Here is a 20126-nt window from a genome sequence, read left to right as displayed (position 1 = left end):
CCACTGCCTCCCACAGTTTGGACAAACTCATGCTGGTAGCTTCGAGAACACTGTCCAACCATCTCGTCCTCTGCCGTCCCTTTCTCCTTGTGCCCTCCATCTTTCCCAACATCAGGGTCTTTTCCAGGGAGTCTTCTCTTCTCATGAGGTGGCCAAAGTATTGGAGCCTCATCTTCAGTCCTTCCAGTGAGCACTCAGGACTGATTTCCTTCAGAATTGATAGGTTTGATCTTCTTGCAGTCCATGGGACTCTCAAGAGTCTCCTCCAACAAAATCTCTCACTGCCTCCATTTCTTCCCCTTCTATTTGCCAGGTGGTGATGGGACCAGTGGCCATGATCTTCATTTTTTTGATGTTGAGCTTCACACCATATTTTGCGCTCTCCTCTTTCACCCTCATTAAAACGTTCTTTAATTCCTCCTCACTTTTTGCCATCAAGGTTGTGTTCATTCAGTGGTGCCTCGCAAGACAAAATTAATTCGTTCCACGAGTCTCTTTGTCTTGTGGTTTTTTCGTCTTGTGAAGCACGGCTATTAGCGGATTAGCGCTATTAGCGGCTTAAAAAAAGGAAAAGAACTCGCAAGACGTTTTTGTCTTGCGAAGCAAGCCCATAGGGAAATTCGTCTTGTGAAGCACCTCAAAAATGGAAAACTCTTTCATCTAGCGAGTTTTTCGTCTTGCAAGGCATTCGTCTTGCGGGGCACCACTGTACTCATATCTGAGGTTGTTGATATTTCTTCTGGCAATCTTAATTCCGGCTTGGGATTCATCCAGCCCAGCCTTTCCAATGAAGAATTCTGCATATAAGTCAAATAAGTAGGGAGACAATATACAATTTCCAACCTAAAGCTATTGTTGCCTTTCCCACTAATATCATAGCTTTGAAGGTAAACTGGTCTCCTTTCTCTATTGCCATGTTTCCAAGTATACCCATTGTCATGAAATCAATATCTATTGAAAGCTTCATTTTAAAAATTTCATTAATAACCTTTAGGATTTATCCCCAGAATTCCTTTACCTCTGGGAATTCCCAGTACATATGGGAAAACCATCCCTTGACTTGTTTACAGTGCCAGCAGTTAGAATTCAATCCTGCTACCATATTAGTAAGCTGGGCTGGAGTTATGCACCATTTTAGAAAGAATTTTAAGTTCAGCTCTCTAAATTTGCTTACTTAAATCTCATCTGTTCCTTTCATTATCCTTTCAACCGTTGCTTCGCTAACTTGTTCTTCCTTACTCCACATCTTTTGAATAAGTTGGGTTGCCTTTTCATTATTTGTAATCATTCTCTTATAGATTTTACCTGTCATTCCTTGTTTCGGTTTTTTCCATTTGTTTGTATAGTTCCTCTTCCTCTATTGGCTCTTCTAAACTCCTATTTCCTGTCTCTTGAACTTTGGAAATTTTGTTGTATAGTCCTCCAATTTTTAACCAATATTGGTTACCTATATTCTGTATTACTTCCTGCAATGACTTTAAGGATTCTCCTCTATACATAACTTTGACTATATGATATCCCTTAGCGTTTAGAATTTTCCACTATTTGGGATCATCTGTTACCTCATAAATACTTTCTAAGGGTGCAATTAGAGAAATCCTTTTAACCAGAAAAGTTGCCATTTCCTCCATATACCTATTGCCAGTTTCCTGGGGCCTATTGCAGATTTCAAATCCTTGATTACATTATTTGTGAAAATTCCAAATCTTACTGTGCTATTGTGTGCCTCATCCTCAAATTTGATCCACTTTTGTTTGTTTTCAACTGCAATTTCTAGTAATTTTTTAAATTGAACAGCTTTGTAATAATTGTAAATGTTTGGGAGGCCCCACCCTGGTTCTGATTTGTGGTTGTACACAAATCTCTTTTGCATCCTTGATTTTTTACTTCCAAATATCCATTGTACCCAGGCCCATTCCTGTTATGTTGTTTATTACGTTTTTTCCAGCTACATTTACATTAAAATACATTATTTCTGATTTTGTTATATTTACCCCTAATCCAGAATATTCCTCAAAATTATTATCTTTATTTCTTTTATCCCTTCCTTAGGATTTGTTATGATTCTAATAATATCATCTGCAAAGAAATTGATTTTCATCTCCTCTTTCCCAATCCTATAGCCCTCTATCCTTCCACAGTTCCTTATCCTTTCCGCTAGTTGTTCTACAGCCATTATAACGGCGAAAGAGGACACCCCTGCCGAACGCCTCTGCCTATTGCGAAAGGTTGGGAGTATTTTCTTTCATTATACAGTTGTCCCTAAAGACACATTTTGCTGCATCCCAGAGGATTTCTGGAGTAACTGATCCTTTACTATCTTGAAAAAATTACCTGATCTGATTTTCCACATACTCTCTGTCTTGAACTTTAGCCATTATTATATCTCCATGGTCTCTTGTCCTCAATTCTAACTCAATACCTAGAGGGGTATGGTCTGAAATTAATATTGGGCGTGTTGTAATTCCTTTGCCAACCCATTACTTGCCTTTCCCAAAATAAAGTAGTCTATACAGGATGCTGTTTATGCCTGCTGGATATATGGGTAGCTTTGGGTTTTAAACCTAGGATGCCAGGTGCTTCTTGCAGTCCCCAATTACTGAATGAATTGTTTTAACTTTTGTGATATCCATATTCAAATCGCCTGCTATAATAATTTTGCCCTCTGAGAACTGGTAAATTTTTAAAAGTCCTTTATTTGGGAATTTATTCTGACCTTTATTTGGAGCATAAATGTTCACTATTGTTAGCACTTCATTTTCCAGTTTACCTTTAAGCAGCATAAATCTTCCTTCCTTGTCTAACACCATTTCTGTCATCTTAATATCTATTCTCCTATTTGCCAGGACTGCTACCCCTCTTGCTTTCGCTTTACTTCTTGCTTCTGCTAATACCTCCCAAGCTGAATCATTAAATTATTAAATAAGGCCTCTTGTCCTTTTTTTTGGTTTATGGGTTTCTTGAAGACACATTATATCGGCTCCTTGCTCTCTAGCTAGCCTAGATAACCTATATTGTTTAAGGTCAGATGTAAGACCATTGGCATTCTTCCACCCGGATCTCTGCAACTACTGAGAAGGGTTTGTGGCTGTTGGATGGAGTTCACACGCTTCGGCTGCGCCTCACTGGACTCCTTTGGATAGCTCTCCGTCAGTTTCCTGTTGCAAAGTTGTCGCAGCGGCAGAAAACTGTTGCTGTGTGTGTGTGTGTAATAAATCAGACTGCACGCAAGCGTTCTTGCTTATCTCTAACAGTCTTTAATCGTGTAGAAAAACATTATAAATCAACCCCGGCGAGAGAGCGCACATCTTGCTGCCTCTCCGCAAAAGAGAAAAGAAAAAAGAACACAGAGAGAAATCACTCCCCTCTGCGAACATGCCACGCCTCAGAATGTGAGACGTCACTCAGAACTGCTTAACCCTGTAAGTTCTGATTCTCCTCACAGAGTTGAGTGCTGACTATTCCTGGTTCCCTGGAGCAGTCCTTGTTTCTGCTAATAATGAGTTAGCTTCATCACATGTTCTCTGTGATTTTGGCTGGCCGGGTCTCTGACAGTTCCTAGGATTCCATGAATCCAACCCCCCTGGAGGAAGGGGGAGCAGTGGGAATAGGACACCCCCCCCCCGCTTTACTTCAAGTAGATTCCTGTGCAGGAGGAAGATGCCAAGGCAGCTCTGGAGCCCCTCCAGGAAATTCTCTGCCAGCGTCCCCAACCGTCCCCTGGCAATGCTTGGCTGGGCTTCCCTCCCCACAACATCCCCCTCCCAGTCTAATGGATGGGATGACACTCCCACCACCACCCTGTTTTAATGTCAATCAACTTTCTTTGGGTGGGGGACAACAGGACCTTGGCCCCTAGGAGTTGGCTCCTGGGCCCCTTTCCACCCCCTCCCTGGGGAGTCAACCCTGAGGGCCCTCTTTGGCAATAGGGACCCTCATCTGAAGGACAAGGAAGGTTGGGGTTTGAATCCCTGCGACGGGGTCAGCTCCCGTTGCTCTGTCCCAGCTTCTGCAAACCTAGCAGTTCAAAAACATTACCAGTACAAGCAGTTGTGGCATTTCTGTGCACTCTGGTTTTCACCAATGTACCCCATTGCGCCAGAAGCGGTTTAATAATAATAATAATAATAATAATAATAATAATAATAATATATTATTTATACCCCGCCCATCTGGCTGGGCCTCCCCAGCCACTCTGGGCGGCTTCCAAAAGAATATTAAAATACTATGATACATCAAACATTAAAAGCATCCCTAAACAGGGCTGCCTTCTGATGTCTTCTAAAAGTCTGGTAGTTGTTGTTCTCTTTGACATCTAGTGGGAGGGCATTCCACAGGGAGGGAGCCACTACCAAGAAGGCCCTCTGCCTGGTTCCCTGTAACTTGGCTTCTCGCAGTGAGGGAACAGCCAGAAGGCCCTCAGTGCTGGACCTCAGTGTCCAGGCAGAACGATGGGGGTGGAGACGCTCCTTCAGGTATACTGGACCGAGGCCTTTTAGGGCTTTAAAGGTCAGCACCAACACTTTGAATTGTGCTCGGAAACGTACTGGGAGCCACTGTAGGTCTTTCAAGACCGGGCCACGTTACCCGGAAAAGCTGTCTGCGGACAAACGCCAGCCCCCTCAGCCTGACAGCGGAGACGAGCGCCCCAACCCCACCGTCGCCTTTGGCTGGACGTAAAGGTCCAGGGGGACTTTTACCTTTTGAATGTTCCAGTGTTATTGTGTGTGGGGGGAGGGGCTTCATCCTGCCAGGCAAGCCCTGCAGGTGTTGGGTTCCCACTTTGCAGCTGGATTGCATAGATCCGGGGCCCAGTAAGGGACCTTTTGGGGGGCCCCTCCCTTCCCCATCACTGCATCTTCATCTCTTTGTCCTCTCTGCCCATCCGCCCCCCTTGCTCGCTCCTCCGGGAGTCTATTTCTGCGAGTCAGGCGGGGGTGCCATGCCCTCTATGATGGGGGGGCAGTTCTTCCCTGTTCAGTTCTTCCTGTGCTGGATCCTCAGGGATCCTGCACCTCAGCCCACAAGGCCCCTTTTCTGCAAGGTGCTCCTTTGGCCACTTCTTCCCTGCCTCTGGTTTACAGAAAGCTGCGAAATCTGCACATGCCCAGAGTATGGAGGATTTTCAAAACTGTGGTTATGTTTGGTGTGGGGAAGAAAGGGGGGGGGAGCTGTCTGCGGACAAAGGTCCAGGGGTCCTTCGCCTTCGCTTTGGTGGGCATCGCACTTCAGTTTCCGCAAAGGGGCCCCTGGGGGTGCAGGGCAGGGGAGCATCTCTTGGCCCCCCAGGAAGAGAGAAACGCGTTTGTGGGGGGGGGACTTCCAAGGAGACCCTGCAGGTCCCCAACTTCGCAGCTGGATCCCTCGTACCCTGCCGGTGGGTCCCAGGGAAGGCGCTTCCAGGAAAAGCCCTTTCAAAGTAGGGATCCAGATGCACAGGGCAGAATGCAGAAACCCCCACCTCCCTTGTCGTCAGTCTGCAATAAGATGGGGGGGGGGCCTTGATGCAGAGTCCTTGGCCCAGATGGAGAAGGGAGGGCAGCCCTAGAGCGCAGAAGCAGGCAGGGAGAGGGAGGGAGGGTCTGGGCGCCCTCGGCTTGCCAAGGGTTAAAAGGAGCAGAGCTGGATTCCTAGAGAGGACAGGAAGGGGAGGGCGGGGGGGGGCAAGGTCCTCCCCAGCAGAAGCCCCTCCCTGCCCAGTCCCTTCCTGCCAGCAAAGAGGAGGCTGCTTTGTTCTCTCTGCTTTGCAAAAACTTCCTCGGTGCCCCTCCTGGAATCTGGTGAGTCTCTTCTCTCTTCCCCCTTGGGGGGCAGCGGGGAGAAGGGGGTCCCAGGGCTGCAAGGGAGGAGGCAAGGGGTCCCCGTTCAGCTCATGCATGGGGGGGGGAGACCCCCAAGTCAGGGAGCAGAGGGTCCTGCCCCCAATTCCTCTCTGCCAAGCCAGGGAGGGGCTGAGTGTCCAGCAGGTCTGCGACTCTGTTCTTCCTTTGGATCAAGATGCTGCCTTCCTTTTTGGGGAGAAGTCTTTGGGGCAACAAAAAGAGGGCATGCAAGGGGAAAGTCACATTTCATAACACGGAGAAGCATCCAAGGACTCCGAGGAAGGAGAAGCCCTGTGGAGTGGGGAGATACAGCCCCCCCCCCAAGTGTGGAGACTGAAGGGGAGACCCTCTCCCACCATCTACCCAAATACAATTCCCAGAGATCCCTGGCAAGAAGGGGGGATTGGTGACCACCCTGGGAATTGGAGTCTTTGGGCAGCAGGGCTGAAGCTGTCTCCTTGCAACTCTCAGGGTCCTGAACCAATTCTGGCTCCCAGGATTCTTGGGAGGAGTCCCTAGGGCCGGGTGAGACCTGGTTTCCAACCTTGTTAAACATCTGCCCCCTCCCAGCAGAGCAAGTGCACAGACTGGCATGTGCCACTCTTGGGAGCAGGACCTGCATCCAGCCTTGCTCAGCTCAATCTTTTTAGGAAGACCAAGCCCCTCCTGCCCTGGCAAGGCACTGGGGTGAAGCTGCCATGTCATCAGCATCCTGTGTGAATAATAATAATAATGATAATAATAATAATAATATTTACCTGCCGCCCATCTGACTGGGTTTTCCAAGACACTCTGGACGGCTTCCAGCACATACAATATACAGGGCTGCCTTCAGGTGTCTTCTAAAGGTTACATAGTTACTCATCTCCTTGACATCTGATGGGAGCGTGTTCCACAGGGAGGGGGCCACTACCAAGAAGGCCCTCAGCCTGCTTCCCTGTAACTTCTCTTCTTGCACTGAGGGAACCGCCAGAAGGCCCTTGGTGCTGGACCTCAGGGTCCAGGCTGAAGGATGGGGGTGGAGATGCTCCTTCGGGTATCCTGGGCCGAGGCCGTTTAGGGCTTTAAAGGTCACTTTGAATTGTGCCCGGAAACATACTGGGAACCAATGTAGTTCCTTTAGCAGCGGTCTTACATGGTTCCAGCAGCCACTCCCAGTCACCAGTCTAGCCTCCACATTCTGCAGAACACTAAGTGAATGACACAGAAGTTGCTGCAGACTAAAGTTAGAAAAGCTTTAATTGCTATAAATGGTATAAGGAAACATGATATGGAATTAAGGGAAAAGATGGTGTTGACCTGGAGTGGTTACAAAATTTCTGGTCTCTCCCCGAGTGCCACGGGCCCTGCTCCAAAGAGAGCTTCTCTAAAGAAAGCACAACCAAAAATCACTCCATTTTGCGTGAATAAGGAAAATGAGGAGGTGGCTAAGAAACAGCAGGAGCCAGATCCTATTACCGACTTCTAGGGTCTCTCAGCAACTCTAATGATGAGCAGAAAGAGGTTTGGGGCCCAGCCAGCTCAACTGCAAAGGCATCTTTTGCATTGAGAAGTGGGGGCACCTACATGTAATAGCTACTCCGCTATTTTCTGCCCATGCTCTGGGGTTGCAGTTTTCAGGCTTGGGGACAGGATGGTGCCTGGTTTTTGCACCAAGTTCTATCCATAAGCCCCACTAAGTTCAATGAGGTCTACTCTCAGGTCACTAGTGTGCAGACCATGCCAGCCTTACGAAGTGGGGTGAGGTGCAAACAGATTAAATTGGAATCACTGGAGATGTTTCAAATGGGGTTTCTGTTGGGAAGTGGCTGCCCCATTTGTGCTTCTCCGGGAGCAGGGGAATATCTAGGGCAGGAGAATCCCTGCAGGGCCTCTGAGGCTCCCTTTGTTTCTTCCTCTCTCCCAGGGCCCTGCAGCTTGTGGTGGCTTCTCGACTCCTCAGGAAGGATGAAAGAGACTGAATCTGTAAACCTAGCGAGGATGGAAGGGGGAAGATGGACAGTTGACCTGGTCAGGTTGTCTCCTGCATCCCTCCTCACAGCCTCTGAGCGTTCCCTCCCAGGGACCTCCGAGGGATCTGGTGAGTCCCAGGGGAGGGGAGATGGGGACATGGAGGGATGGAGCCATAGAGGCATTGGGGCTTGCTCAGCTTTGGGGTGGGATGAAGCAGGCAGGCGGATGGAGCTTGAGAAGGTGAGCACCTTTTCGGGTTCCTCTACCTGCCTGCCTTCCTGCCTGCGCCTTTGATATCTGCAGGCAATTTGAGCTAGGAATACATCACAGCTCCACGGCCACCGCGATGTATTGGCAGCTCAAGATGTCTACAACCTGTACTGTGATTGAATGCCCTACCAGTGTCAGAGAACTCACTGATCCATCAGGCAGCACTAGAAGCCATGATTCTTTAAAGTAACCTGCTTTATAGATTGATCACAGATGGGGCCTCTGTGCCTTACCTTTTTCTTTTATTTTAGGAATAACTTTTCCTTTTCCTTTAAAAACAAGGATCATATAGGTCTCATAAATGATACAAATATGTAGATTTGATTTTCAAATCAAATTCTCATATGATTTCTCAAATGAATTCTCATGTGATTCTCAAAAATAATCTTCTCATATGATTCTCAAAAATAGCAGAATAAATTTAAAGGAATATCTATAACATATGGTTCATCATTAGTGGTCAGTGTATAAGTTCTGAGTTCATGAATTGGTTTAAATTGGGGGGAGAGGAGAGATAGGGGAGATAGCGGCTTAGAAAAAGGGGGGAAAGGGGGGGGAACCGCAGGAACTCGCAAGACATTTTCGTCTTGCGAAGCAAGCCCATGGGAAATTCATTTTGCGAAGCACCTCCAAAACGGAAAACCCTTTCGTCTAGCGGGTTTTCCGTCTTGCGAGGCATTCGTCTTGCGGGGCACCACTGTACATTGAACATCTCCTAGCTGAATGCCTAGTCAGGAGCTCTTGTGACTGTTGTGCTTAGATTAAGTGTGAGTCATAGTCATTTTCCCTCTACTGTTCCCAATGAAACAATACAGAGTTGGTCTCCTCATCAACATGGGAGGGTGGTTCCAAGTGAAGGAAGTGATTTATAAATTTAAATTGAGACCAACCAGATTGAGATAAATGCTGTTGGGGAGTGTGCAAATGAAGATGTTCCTGTTTGTTGAGGCATGGAGATTGCTGTCTCCTGACCAGAGAGCTCTGCATAAGGAAGTCAAGGAGGGGAATCGGGGAATCATGCACCCTCTCGGTAAAGCTCCCCCTTGGATCATAAGATGAGTTTAGACATTCCATACATACCTCTATGTGATGAACCTCCACTGTTTGGATGGAGACCAACAGCATCTGGGATTCTAACATCCACACCGTGAGCCCTGAATGGAGGGATATCAACTGGTTTCTCTGTGAATATTCTTCGTCTAGTCATGCCTTTTTAAACAATGACCAGATTTCCCTGAACTGCCCAGGCCTTCTTAAATGTTGGCTTGAGATTTTTTACGGACATTGAAGTAACTTCTGTTAGGTTTGTTGCTTTTGCTTTTGCTTCTTCTGCATTTTGTTGACCAAAGAGATGACTGACCTTTGTGATGGAGTGGACTCCATGCCTGAACCAAACAAATCTATCCCGGATAAAAGCCAAGCAATTCCAGCCAACAAAGGCAGTGGAAACTGTAGTAAGGCCTCACATCTAACTCTCTTCAATTCTTCCTCTATCACAAGCATTCATTAACATTGTTCAGTAATCTGGAGCTCCATTTCTTCCTGAGGCTCTAATTAGCTTCTCTCTTCATTGCAGATGGTGATGAATTGGAAGGGAAGAACAAGGGGAACCACAACAGAATCCACATAGCGGAGGAGTCCGATAAATATTCAAAGTGTGGAGAGAACATCCGTCAGAGGTCCCAGTCCACCTCCCATCAAACAAAGAGCTTAATTCAAAGGAAGAGCCTCACTTCCCATCAAACAATTCATACAGGGGAGAAGCCCTATCACTGCTTAGACTGTGGAAAAGGCTTCTCTGTGAAGGAACATTTTAATTCCCATCAAAGAATTCATACAGGGGAGAAATCTTATCAGTGCTTGGAATGTGGGAAGAGCTTCAGTCAGAGGCAGGGTCTCACTCTTCATCAAAGAATTCATAGTGGGGATAAAAGATATCAGTGTTTTGAATGTGGGAAGAGTTTCCTGCATGGGACCCATCTCACTTCCCATCAAAGAATTCATACAGGGGAAAAACCCTATCAGTGCTTGGAATGCGGAAAGACCTTCAGTCAACGCCCCCATCTCGCTTCCCATCAAAGAATTCATACAGGGGAGAAACCCTATCAGTGCTTGGAATGTGGGAAGAGCTTCGGACACAGCAAAAATCTCACTACCCATCAAAGAATTCATACTGGGGAGAAACCCTATCAATGCTTGGAATGTGGAAAGAGCTACAGTCGAAAGGACAGTCTCACTTTGCATCAAAGAATTCATACAGGGGAGAAGCCCTATCAATGCTTGGAATGTGGCAAGAGCTTCAGTCGGAAGGGAAGACTCACTTCCCATCAAACAATTCATACAGGGGAGAAATCCTATCAGTGCTTAGACTGTGGAAAATGCTTCCGTCTGAAGGAAACACTCACTTGCCATCAAATAATTCATACAGGGGGAAAATCCTATCAGTGCTTGGAATGTGGGAAGAGCTTCAGTCACAGCAGCAGTCTCACTTCCCATCAAAGAATTCATATAGGGAAGAAACCCTATCAGTGCTTGGAATGTGGAAAGAGCTTCAGTCAAAGCAGCAGTCTCACTTCCCATCAAAGAATCCATACTGGGGAGAAACCCTATCATTGCTTGGATTGTGGAAAGAGCTTTAGTCGAAGCCACAGTCTCGCTTCCCATCAAAGAATTCATACTGGGGAGAAACCATATCAATGCTTGGATTGTGGAAAAAGCTTCATTCTCAGAAATAATCTCTCTTCCCATCAAAGAATTCATACAGGGCAGAAACCCTATCAGTGCTTGGAATGTGGAAAGAGCTTCAGTCACAGGCAGAGTCTCACTTCCCATCAAAAAGTTCATACAGAGGAGAAACCCTATCAGTGCTTGGAATGTGGGAAGAGCTTTAGTCACAGACACCATCTAACTTCCCATCAAAGAATTCATACAGGGCAGAAACCCTATCAGTGCTTGGAATGTGGAAAGAGCTTCAGTCACAGACAGAGTCTCACTTCCCATCAAAGAATTCATACAGGGGAGAAACCCTATCAGTGCTTGGAATGTGGGAAGAGCTTCAGTCACAGCAGCAGTCTCACTTCCCATCAAAGAATTCATACAGGGGAGAAACCCTATCAGTGCTTCGAATGTGGGAAGAGCTTCAGTCAGAGCCGCAGTCTCGCTTCCCATCAAATAATTCATATAAGTGAGAAAACCTGTTAGTGTTTGGAATGTGGGAAGAGCTTCAGTCAGAGTGCCACTCTCATGGCCCACCAAATAATTCATACAGAGTTGAAAGCATATCAGCGCATGGAATGTGGATAAAATTTCACTTGTAAATAAGTCAATTCAAGAACTCACAGCAGGGTAAATAATAGAATGGAAGATTCGGAATCTAGTCCAACTCCCGCCAATGCAGAAAAAAACTCATTTCAAGCATCCATGACAGATGGCCAACCAACTTCTTCTTGTAGACCTCCAATGAAGGAGAGTCCTCTCTCTTCTGAGAGAGTTCCTTTTCACTGCTGGCTCTTACTATCAGAAAGTTCTTCCTGATCTTTAGGAGGAATCTCCTTTTGTGTTGCTTGAATCACCTCTTCAGATTCCTTCAAGACCTTGAGAAAGACTTCTGTAAGTCTGAGAATGTCCAGGGGATTGGACCATGCTCTATATTTGGGGGGAAACCCCTGGAGAGGAGTCTGATATAGGGCTTAAGTCGTCTAGGCATTGGTTAGATTGTCATAATTACAGACATACTTACTGGTTTGGACGGAAGTGATTCTTATTCCAGGGAAGTGGTGACTGTGAGATTACAGGCGCTCTTGCCAATGTTATCCAACTGCCCAGTAAAACTTTGACACAGCAGACCAATAGTTTACCCGCTGAGGTCGATGTATTGGGAGGTTAGGTTTAGGGCCGTGTGGTATTGCTTAATTGTATGTGGGGTCCCTATAAAGGGAACTTCTTCCTCTAGGTGGGAGGGAGACTGGTCAAGTTACCATCAGTTGAATACAACATTTAAGTTAGAATTTAAAAAACAGATTTGCAGAACAAAACTCAGTTTGAAAGGGAGTTATTAGGCTCCAGGGTTAAAATTGTACAGTGGTAACGCTGGTTATGTACGTAATTCATTCCGGAGGTCCGTTCTTAACCTGAAACTGTTCTTAACCTGAAGCACCACTTTAGCTAATGGGACCTCCCGCTGCTGCCACTGCGCGAATTCTGTTCTCATCCTGAAGCAAAGTTCTTAACCCGAGGTACTATTTCTGGGTTAGCGGAGTCTGTAACCTGAAGCGTATGTAACCTAAAGCGTATGTAACCCGAGGTACCACTGTATTTAAAATGTATAACATATTATTTGAGTGGGACACAAAGAATGCAATGATGAAATCATCAGTGACAATCTGGGCCAGAGATGTAGGACACAATACAGTGGTGCCCCGCAAGACGAATGCCTCGCAAGACGAAAAACCCGCTAGACGAAAGGGTTTTCCGTTTTTTGAGGCGCTTCGCAAGACGAATTTCCCTATGGGCTTGCTTCGCAAGAAGAAAGCCCATAGGGAAATCTCCGGGGACCTCTTTTAAATGCTGGTGGTGGGGAGCAAAGCCTTTCTCCCCCCTCCGGACTTCAGAAGAGGTCCAGGAAGGCCGGCGGGGGCCGAAAGGCTTTGCTCCCCACCGCCAGCATTTTAAAAGCGGTCCGGGATAGCAGGGAAGCGCTTCCCGCTTTCCCAGACGGCTTTTGAAGGCAGGCGCGCGGGAGCAAAGACTTTCGCCCCCCACCGGCCTTCAGCAGAGGTCCTGGACCTCTTCTGAACGCCGGCGGGGGGCAAAAGTCTTTGCTCCCCCCTGCCTGCCTTCCCGGGAGAGTGGAGAAACGCAGCGCTTTCTCCGCTTTCCCGGACGGCTTTTGAAGGCAGGCGGCGGGGGGAGCAAAGACTTTCGCCCCCCCATCGGCCTTCAGCAGAGGTCCTGTACCTCTTCTGACCGCCGGCGGGGGGCAAAAGTCTTTGCTCCCCCCTGCCTGCCTTCCCGGGAGAGCGGAGAAATGCAGCGCTTTCTCCGCTTTCCCGGACGGCTTTTGAAGGCAGGCGCGCGGGAGCAAAGACTTTCGCCCCCCACCGGCCTTCAGCAGAGGTCCTGGACCTCTTCTGAACGCCGGCGGGGGGCAAAAGTCTTTGCTCCCCCCTGCCTGCCTTCCCGGGAGAGCGGAGAAACGCAGCGCTTTCTCCGCTTTCCTGGACGGCTTTTGAAGGCAGGCGGCGGGGGGAGCAAAGACTTTCGCCCCCCACTGGCCTTCAGAAGAGGTCCTGGACCTCTTCTGAAGGCTGGCGGGGGGTGAAAGTCTTTGCTCCCCCCCCCGCCTGCCTTCCCGGGGGCTTTAAAATCGCCCCGGGACAGCGGAGAAGTCTGCTGTCCGGGGTGATCATAAAATGCTGGCGGGCGGCAGCGCTGCCGCCCGCCAGCATTTTAAAAAACCCCGGGACAGCGGAGAAGTCCTCTGCTGTCCCGGTTTTTTTTAAAATGCTGGGGGTGGGAAGAAAAGCCCTTGTCCCCCCCCCCCAGCCTTCAGAGGAGGTCGGGGGACAGACTGTCCCCGGACCTGGACTGAAGGCGGTTTCCTTAGGAACGCATTGATTGATTTTCAATGCATTCCTATGGGAAACCGTGCTTCGCAAGACGAAAAACTCGCAAGATGACAAAACTTGCGGAACGAATTAATTTCGTCTTTCGAGGCACCACTGTATTGACTTTGCTTTATGGGAACAACTGTGGAAAGTAAATTTAAGGTTTACAGCTTGCTAAACACTAAGGGAAAACTTCATGAACATGATGCAGAGGACTCAATCAAGATCAAGGGTCTGAAACCAAGCCTTATGAGGAGGGCTTGAAGGAACTGGGGGGGGCGGCGGGGGGCGTATCTATTTTAAGTGAAGTTTGCCGAAATCTACACTTGCGACATGGGCTGTCATACGTCCAGATTTTCCCGGACATTTCAGCAATTTTCGCCCAGACGCTGCTTACAGTTCTGGATGTATGGCAACCATGTCTATATACGGTGGTACCTCGGTTTTCAAACAGCTTAGTTCCTGAACAACTTTGAACTCAAATGCTGCAAACCTGGAAGTCAGTGTTCCAGTTTTTGAACTTTGCTTCGGAAGCTGAACATGCTCCTGAGCTTCTGTTTTCACTGCTGCGTTGCTAATTTGTATCCCCCTGCATTCTAATCAAAGCCTTCTTCCTTCTGTTTTCACTGTTCCGCTGCTAATTTGCGCCCCCCCCCATTGTAATCAAAGTCTTTTTCCTCCTGTTTTTACTGTTGCGCTGCTAATTTGCACCCCCCCTATTGTAATCAAAGCCTCCCATTTCCAATTGCAGTGTTCTGAGGTGATATTTAGAGCTTATATTTGGTGCTTTTGTTTTTGCTAAAAAAAATTGCATTTTTATTTGGCTTTTTCATTTTCGTTAGATACTAAAATTCTACAACCGGAAAGGAGGATTGGAAGAAATTAAAAAATATTTAGCTAAATATTGTAATATATGATAAATAGAAAATTCTTGGAAGTAACAAATAGGCTTAGGGGTAGAATAAGAATATGTGGTAGTAAATATTAAGGATTAGAATAATAATAAAGGAGAAGAGGTTAGTTAATGAAAGGAGTTAATATTATTATAAATATGAAATTAGAGAACTGTTATACAGGTGATATAATGAAATTCAGATAGACGGGATTCGTGGAAGTCCGTTACCAATGTTAAGAGATTTAGGTATTTGAAATAATAATTTTCTTTTGTGTTAAGTTTATTGTCTCTGTTGTGTGTTTTGTCATGTTTTTTCTTTTTTCTGTGTGAAAAAGTGGCAAATCAATAATTTTTTTTGAAAAAAACAAAGCCTTCTTCCTTCCGTTTTCCTTGTTGCGCTGCTAATTTGCACCCCCCATTGTAATCAAAGCCTTCCATTTCTCATTGCGGTGTTCTGAGGTGATATTTGGAGCTTATATTTGGTACTTTTGTTTTTGCTAAAAAAAATGTGTTTTTATTTGGCTTTTTCGTCTTTTTGACTGTGGCTTGTTCTTCTTTTTTGATTGATTGTGTGACTGTGGCAATGTATAAAAGCCCCATCCAAACAATGTCTATCATCAGTGCAGGCAAGAAAAGAAATTAATTTTAATCTACAGTACTGTCTTCTTTATTTTATAGTACAGAACATTGATTATTGCTTTCATTTTATTGGTCAGTGGTCTCGTTAGATAGTAAAATTCATGTTAAATTGCTGTTTTAGGAGTTGTTTTTAAAAGTCTGGAACGGATTAATCGGTTATACATTACTTTCTATGGGAAAGCGCGTCTTGGTTTTGGAATGCTTTGGTTTTCGAACAGACTTCCAGAACGGATTAAGTTTGAGAACCAAGATACCACTGTAGTCAGTTTCTTCAGTCAGTCCTGACTGACTATATAATCACAATGGGTTATCTTACAGTTTTTGTGTGAACGTAAACAAAGATCCTTGGCGACTCAGGCAGAAGTTGAACAAACAAGAAAGATTTATTTTACAGAACAAAGTTGAAAAAAGCAAAGGATGTGTCAGGAGATAGATAATGTTCTTTCAGGAAACAGTGAACTCAATAATAAATTGTACTAAATTTAGTGTATGTTACAGGCTTCTAAACAAAGTAGTAAATGCACAGCTTCTTTTAAACTTCTGTTGCTTCTTTTAAGTTATTCCTCTTCGATGTTACAGGTGTCTAGAGAGGGTGGCCAATGCTGAGCTTATTTCCAGTTATTTCACTTCAGCTCCTTAATTTAGCTGTTGCAGCTTAATATTTCGATTATTAAACAAGGTGGTACTCTCTGTCAGTTTCCACGCTCCTGAGGTACTTCTGACAGTATAGAAGACCCAGGGGGTCACCACACCCTTCATAACTGGTTTGGGATTCTTCTCTTTCTCGATCTTTCCCTTCCTGACTGAAATGAGACCCAAGTAGACAGTATCCTCACAGCTTCTACTTCTCCTTGCTTCCAGCCTTCCAGTTAAGTCCTGTCTGAATACTCTCTCAAAACTAGTCTTTCTAAGCTCAGAGACCCCTTTCTCTAGCTTGGGATAATTTCCTCAGAGTGCACTTCATACACAGACCAGAAGCAACCCTCGTCCCTCCTCTCCCACGAAACTATCCCTCCACTTTCTCAGAAACGGCTCATTTTATTTTCCCTCCAAAAGTGCTGGCTCCACCCCCCTGTCTTGGTAGCCAATCAGAGAGAGGCTCCAGGTCTCTCATGGAATTCTGAGGCCCTGCACCCCCTGATTCTGGCCAAGCTCAGCTGCCCATCACAGATAACTTCCTACAATTACTAATTACACACAATCAACACATCTTGGCTGATTTGACAGTTGATTCAAAGCAGCTAAGAAAGCTCCAGCTAAGACAGTTAAGACATCAGTATCCATCAGAGGAATCCATGGAAAATTTGATCAAACGTAGTTTGGAATACAAGAGTCTGCTCCACGACAAGAAAGCTGAAAATACGAAAGCCCTTGGGACTAGCTAATGGAACAGAGGGAAGACAATGCTGGGAGCTGGTGGCCCAGGGTTTAATTGAAGACAGGTCATCAGAGGAAGCCTGAATGGCAACCAGTCTCCTGTAATGAGATGAAAACCCTCGTTTCTTGCCTAAAATCAAACACAGCATCCCCACGAGCTCCTGGAATGGTGGATAGAATAAAAGGTGGGGAAGGGAGGAAGAAAAGGGATTTCAAAAGCAAAACACTGTAGGTCTTAAGATGGACTAATCATAGCCTAGCCACTAACAATATAGTATTTCATGCACATTAATGATCAGCACAGGAAACGGTCAGTTTCCCAGTGGTATGGAAGGTGCAGTTATGGACCCCGTGGCGAGGGTCAGTGGGGACAAAGCTGCTGTGCGTTCCACACACACTTTTGTGGAAGCAGCCCGTGTCTCCTCCTGGACATTGAGAGACACAGCCATTTAAAGCACGTTTCTCAATTAGGCATCCTAAACTGCTCAGAGACCTGAGATACAGGGGCTGCTTCGCTTAAAGGAAAGTCCGATGGAAGGAGACCAAGGCCTTTATTTCAATTTTTAAAAAAAATTAAAGATTTTCTTGGGTTACAAAAGTACGTGCACCGTCTCCATTTTCAGGTTGTAGAGTCTTTTCTACAGAGCGGTTACATTTGGTGTGAGAGAAACCAAGGCCTTCAGCCACACCCCTCAGCAAATGACTCAGAGACTTCTCTCTGTCTCCCCTTCACACCCCTCAACCCCTTCCACAATTGTCTCTCAGCCCTAATTTTTCCACACAGTCCTTTAGAACATTTCTATGACCTAAGAGACGCGGAAAACCACCTTCATTGGTCACCTTCCATATATGTCAGAAGACAATGCATAATAAAAACACCTTTGGATTGATGGCTTCTGTCGACAGGTGTCTTTTGTACAGGTACTGTAACGAGCTGGGATAACAGGTAAGACCTCTCCCCTTACAGCAGGTGCTTCTAATCTCAGCTCGTTACGTAACAGTGAAGATACCAGGTAGCCTGACACCTGGCTGGTGGATAGGGGATCAAATACTTATTTCACTCACTGTAATGCACATCAATCTCTGATTTCTCTTCTAGGTTTCTGGGTTTTTTCCTGTTGTTATTCTGTTTCTCTCACAGCTACAATAAACCTACCATTAAAATTATGGACTGGTTATTTCTTCCTCCACCCCCCACCCCCTCACCAATTATTATTTATACCCCGCCCTCCCCGGGCTCAGGGTCACTAACACCAGTAAAATTATACTAAAAACATAATAGGGGAAAAACAACAATTTAAAATACGGGTTAAAATACAATTTAAAATGCAGCCTTATTTTAAAATAGCTGATAAATCAAGACATAAGGGAAGGGAAACATAAGGGTCAAACAAAATTTATTCCCCCCCCCCCCGACAGCCCCAAAAAGCAAAGAAGCCAAGACAGCTGTCTTGGCTTCCTCTTTAGCCACGCGCAACCTGTCCAGCCGGGAGAAGCTGCGCACGGCTTTGTTTTTAGCTGCGGGGCTGGGACGGGGAAAGCCCAAGCTTCCCCCGACCCCAGCCCCCAGAACAGGCAGCTATCCGCAAGCCTTCGGAGCCCGCTGGCCTCCGAAGGCTTGCGAATAGCTGCCTGAAGCCTGCATTCGCTCCATAGGACGCACACACATTTCCCCTTCATTTTTGGAGGGGGAAAAGTGTGTCCTATAGAGCAAAAAATACGGTAATAATAAGTTTTATTTATACCCCGCCCTCCCCGGGCAGAACCGAGTTCAGAGTGGCTAACACCAGTAAAATTACAGTAAAAACATAATAGGGAAAAAAACCCTTACCAATTTAAAATACAGGTTAAAATGCAATTTAAAATGCAGCCTCATTTTAAAAGTAGCCCACAGATCAAAACCATAAGAGAAGGCAAACACAACGGTCAGACAGAGTCCAAACCAAAGACCAGGTGGAACAGCTCTGTCTTGCAGGCCCTGCGGAAAGATGTCAAGTCCCGCAGGGCCCTAGTCTCTTGTGACAGAGCATTCCACCAAGTTGGGGCCAGTACTGAAAAGGCCCTGGCCCTACTTGAGACCAATCTAACCACCTTGTGACTTGGGACCTCCAAAATGTTGTCATTTGTGGACCTTAAGGTCCTCCACCAAGTGTATCGAGAGAGGCGGTCCCGTAGGTACGTGGGTCCTGTGCCTCAATTAAAACAATGCATGTCATGCTGCCATTCCTATAATTCTAGTTTAACCAACTCATTTCCGGGTTTGAAATGTTCATCAACGAGGCTGTTCGTAACCTGAGGTACACTGTACAAAGCCATTTATACATTACTAACTATTGTGATACGCTACCTTGATTACTTTACTACATGAAAGTACAACTTTACATTGAAACACCAGATCATCACATACATGGGATGCATTTAAATTTGATTTCCACCTATAGGAGCCTGTTCATTTGAAGGAAGAAATGAACCCTTGAGAGAGCCAGTGTGGTGTAGTGGTTAAGAGCGGTGGTTTGTAATCTGGTGAACCGGGTTTGCGTCTCCGCTCCTCCACATGCAGCTGCTGGGTGACCTTGGGCTAGTCACACTTCTCTGAAGTCTCTCAGCCTCACTCACCTCACAGAGTGTTTGTTGTGGGGGAGGAAGGGAAAGGAGATTTGTTAGCCGCTTTGAGACTCCTTAGGGTAGTGATAAAGCGGGATATCAAATCCTCCTCCTCCTCCTCTTCTTCTTGTTGAGGAAAAATCTTTCTACACTCCATACATCTAAATGGTTCCTTCCATATAAGTCCGTAAACATTTTGTAAGTACTCCAGTAAACAGAAGCAGTTTCTGCACTCCTGAAATTTAAATGTTACTTCCTTTGTGAGTCCATTGATGTTTTGTAAGGTGTCCACTCTGACTGAACTGGTCTCGGATTCTCCCCTGGTCTCGGATTCTTTGTCCACTCTGACTGAAGTTCTTTCCACACTCCATACATTTAAATGGTTTCTCCCCTGTGTGAGTCTGTTAATGTACTCTTAGTTTCCTTTAGACTCAAGCTCTTTCCACACTTCATACATTTGCTGTATATAGTTTCTTCCCTGTGTGAGTCCTTTGATGATTTCTTAGCATTCCGCTATGACAGAAGCTCTTTCCACACTGCATACATTTAAATGTTTTTTCTCCCGTGCAAGTCTGTTGATGTAGTCTTACAGTTCCCTTTTGACTGAAGCTCTTTCCACACTCCATACACTTAAATGGTTTCTCCCCTGTGTGCGTTCGATGATGTAAAGTCAGATGTTCACCTGAACGAAAGCTTTTTCCACATTCCAAACATTTACAAGGTCTCTCACCCGTGTGAGTTTGATGATGTCTATTAAGTGATGAACTCTGACTGAAGCTTTTTCCACACTCCATACATTTAAATGGTTTCTCCCCTGTGTGAGTCCGTAGATGTTTTCTGAAGTTTCCATTATGTGTGAAGCTCTTTCCACAGTCCATACATTTAAATGGTTTCTCCCCTGTGTGAGTTCTATGATGTAAATTCAGATGGTCACTTGAACGAAAGCTCTTTCCACATTCC

At 45.9% G+C, this 20126-nt stretch overlaps 2 protein-coding genes across 3 annotated transcripts in view; both read left to right on the top strand.

Moving 5' to 3' along the window:
- The window catches only part of LOC309364552 (uncharacterized protein), a 419096-nt gene that overhangs the window by 228074 nt on the left and 170896 nt on the right, over nt 1–20126 (top strand). The gene's annotated exons all lie outside the window — the stretch shown is intronic.
- Nucleotides 5647–11346, top strand: LOC309364653 (uncharacterized protein; the record flags this gene model as incomplete). Of its 2 annotated transcripts, XM_081902363.1 has the most annotated exons (4): nt 5647–5780; nt 7729–7902; nt 9622–10920; nt 11267–11346. In XM_081902363.1, the coding sequence occupies exons 2-4, from the start codon at nt 7770–7772 to the stop codon at nt 11302–11304; spliced, it is 1470 nt and encodes a 489-aa protein (XP_081758489.1). In that variant the 5' UTR covers nt 5647–5780; nt 7729–7769. The 2 variants fall into 2 exon arrangements, with proteins under 2 accessions (XP_081758489.1, XP_081758488.1); XM_081902362.1 differs by lacking the exon at nt 11267–11346 and having other exon boundaries at nt 5648–5780; nt 9622–11246.

This window comes from Podarcis melisellensis (genome assembly GCF_964234715.1).
Source record: "Podarcis melisellensis genome assembly, chromosome: 2".
NCBI classification, from domain to species: domain Eukaryota; kingdom Metazoa; phylum Chordata; class Lepidosauria; order Squamata; family Lacertidae; genus Podarcis; species Podarcis melisellensis.
The sequence above is the reverse complement of the archived record's forward strand: the minus strand, read 5'-3'. Positions and strand labels throughout refer to the sequence as shown.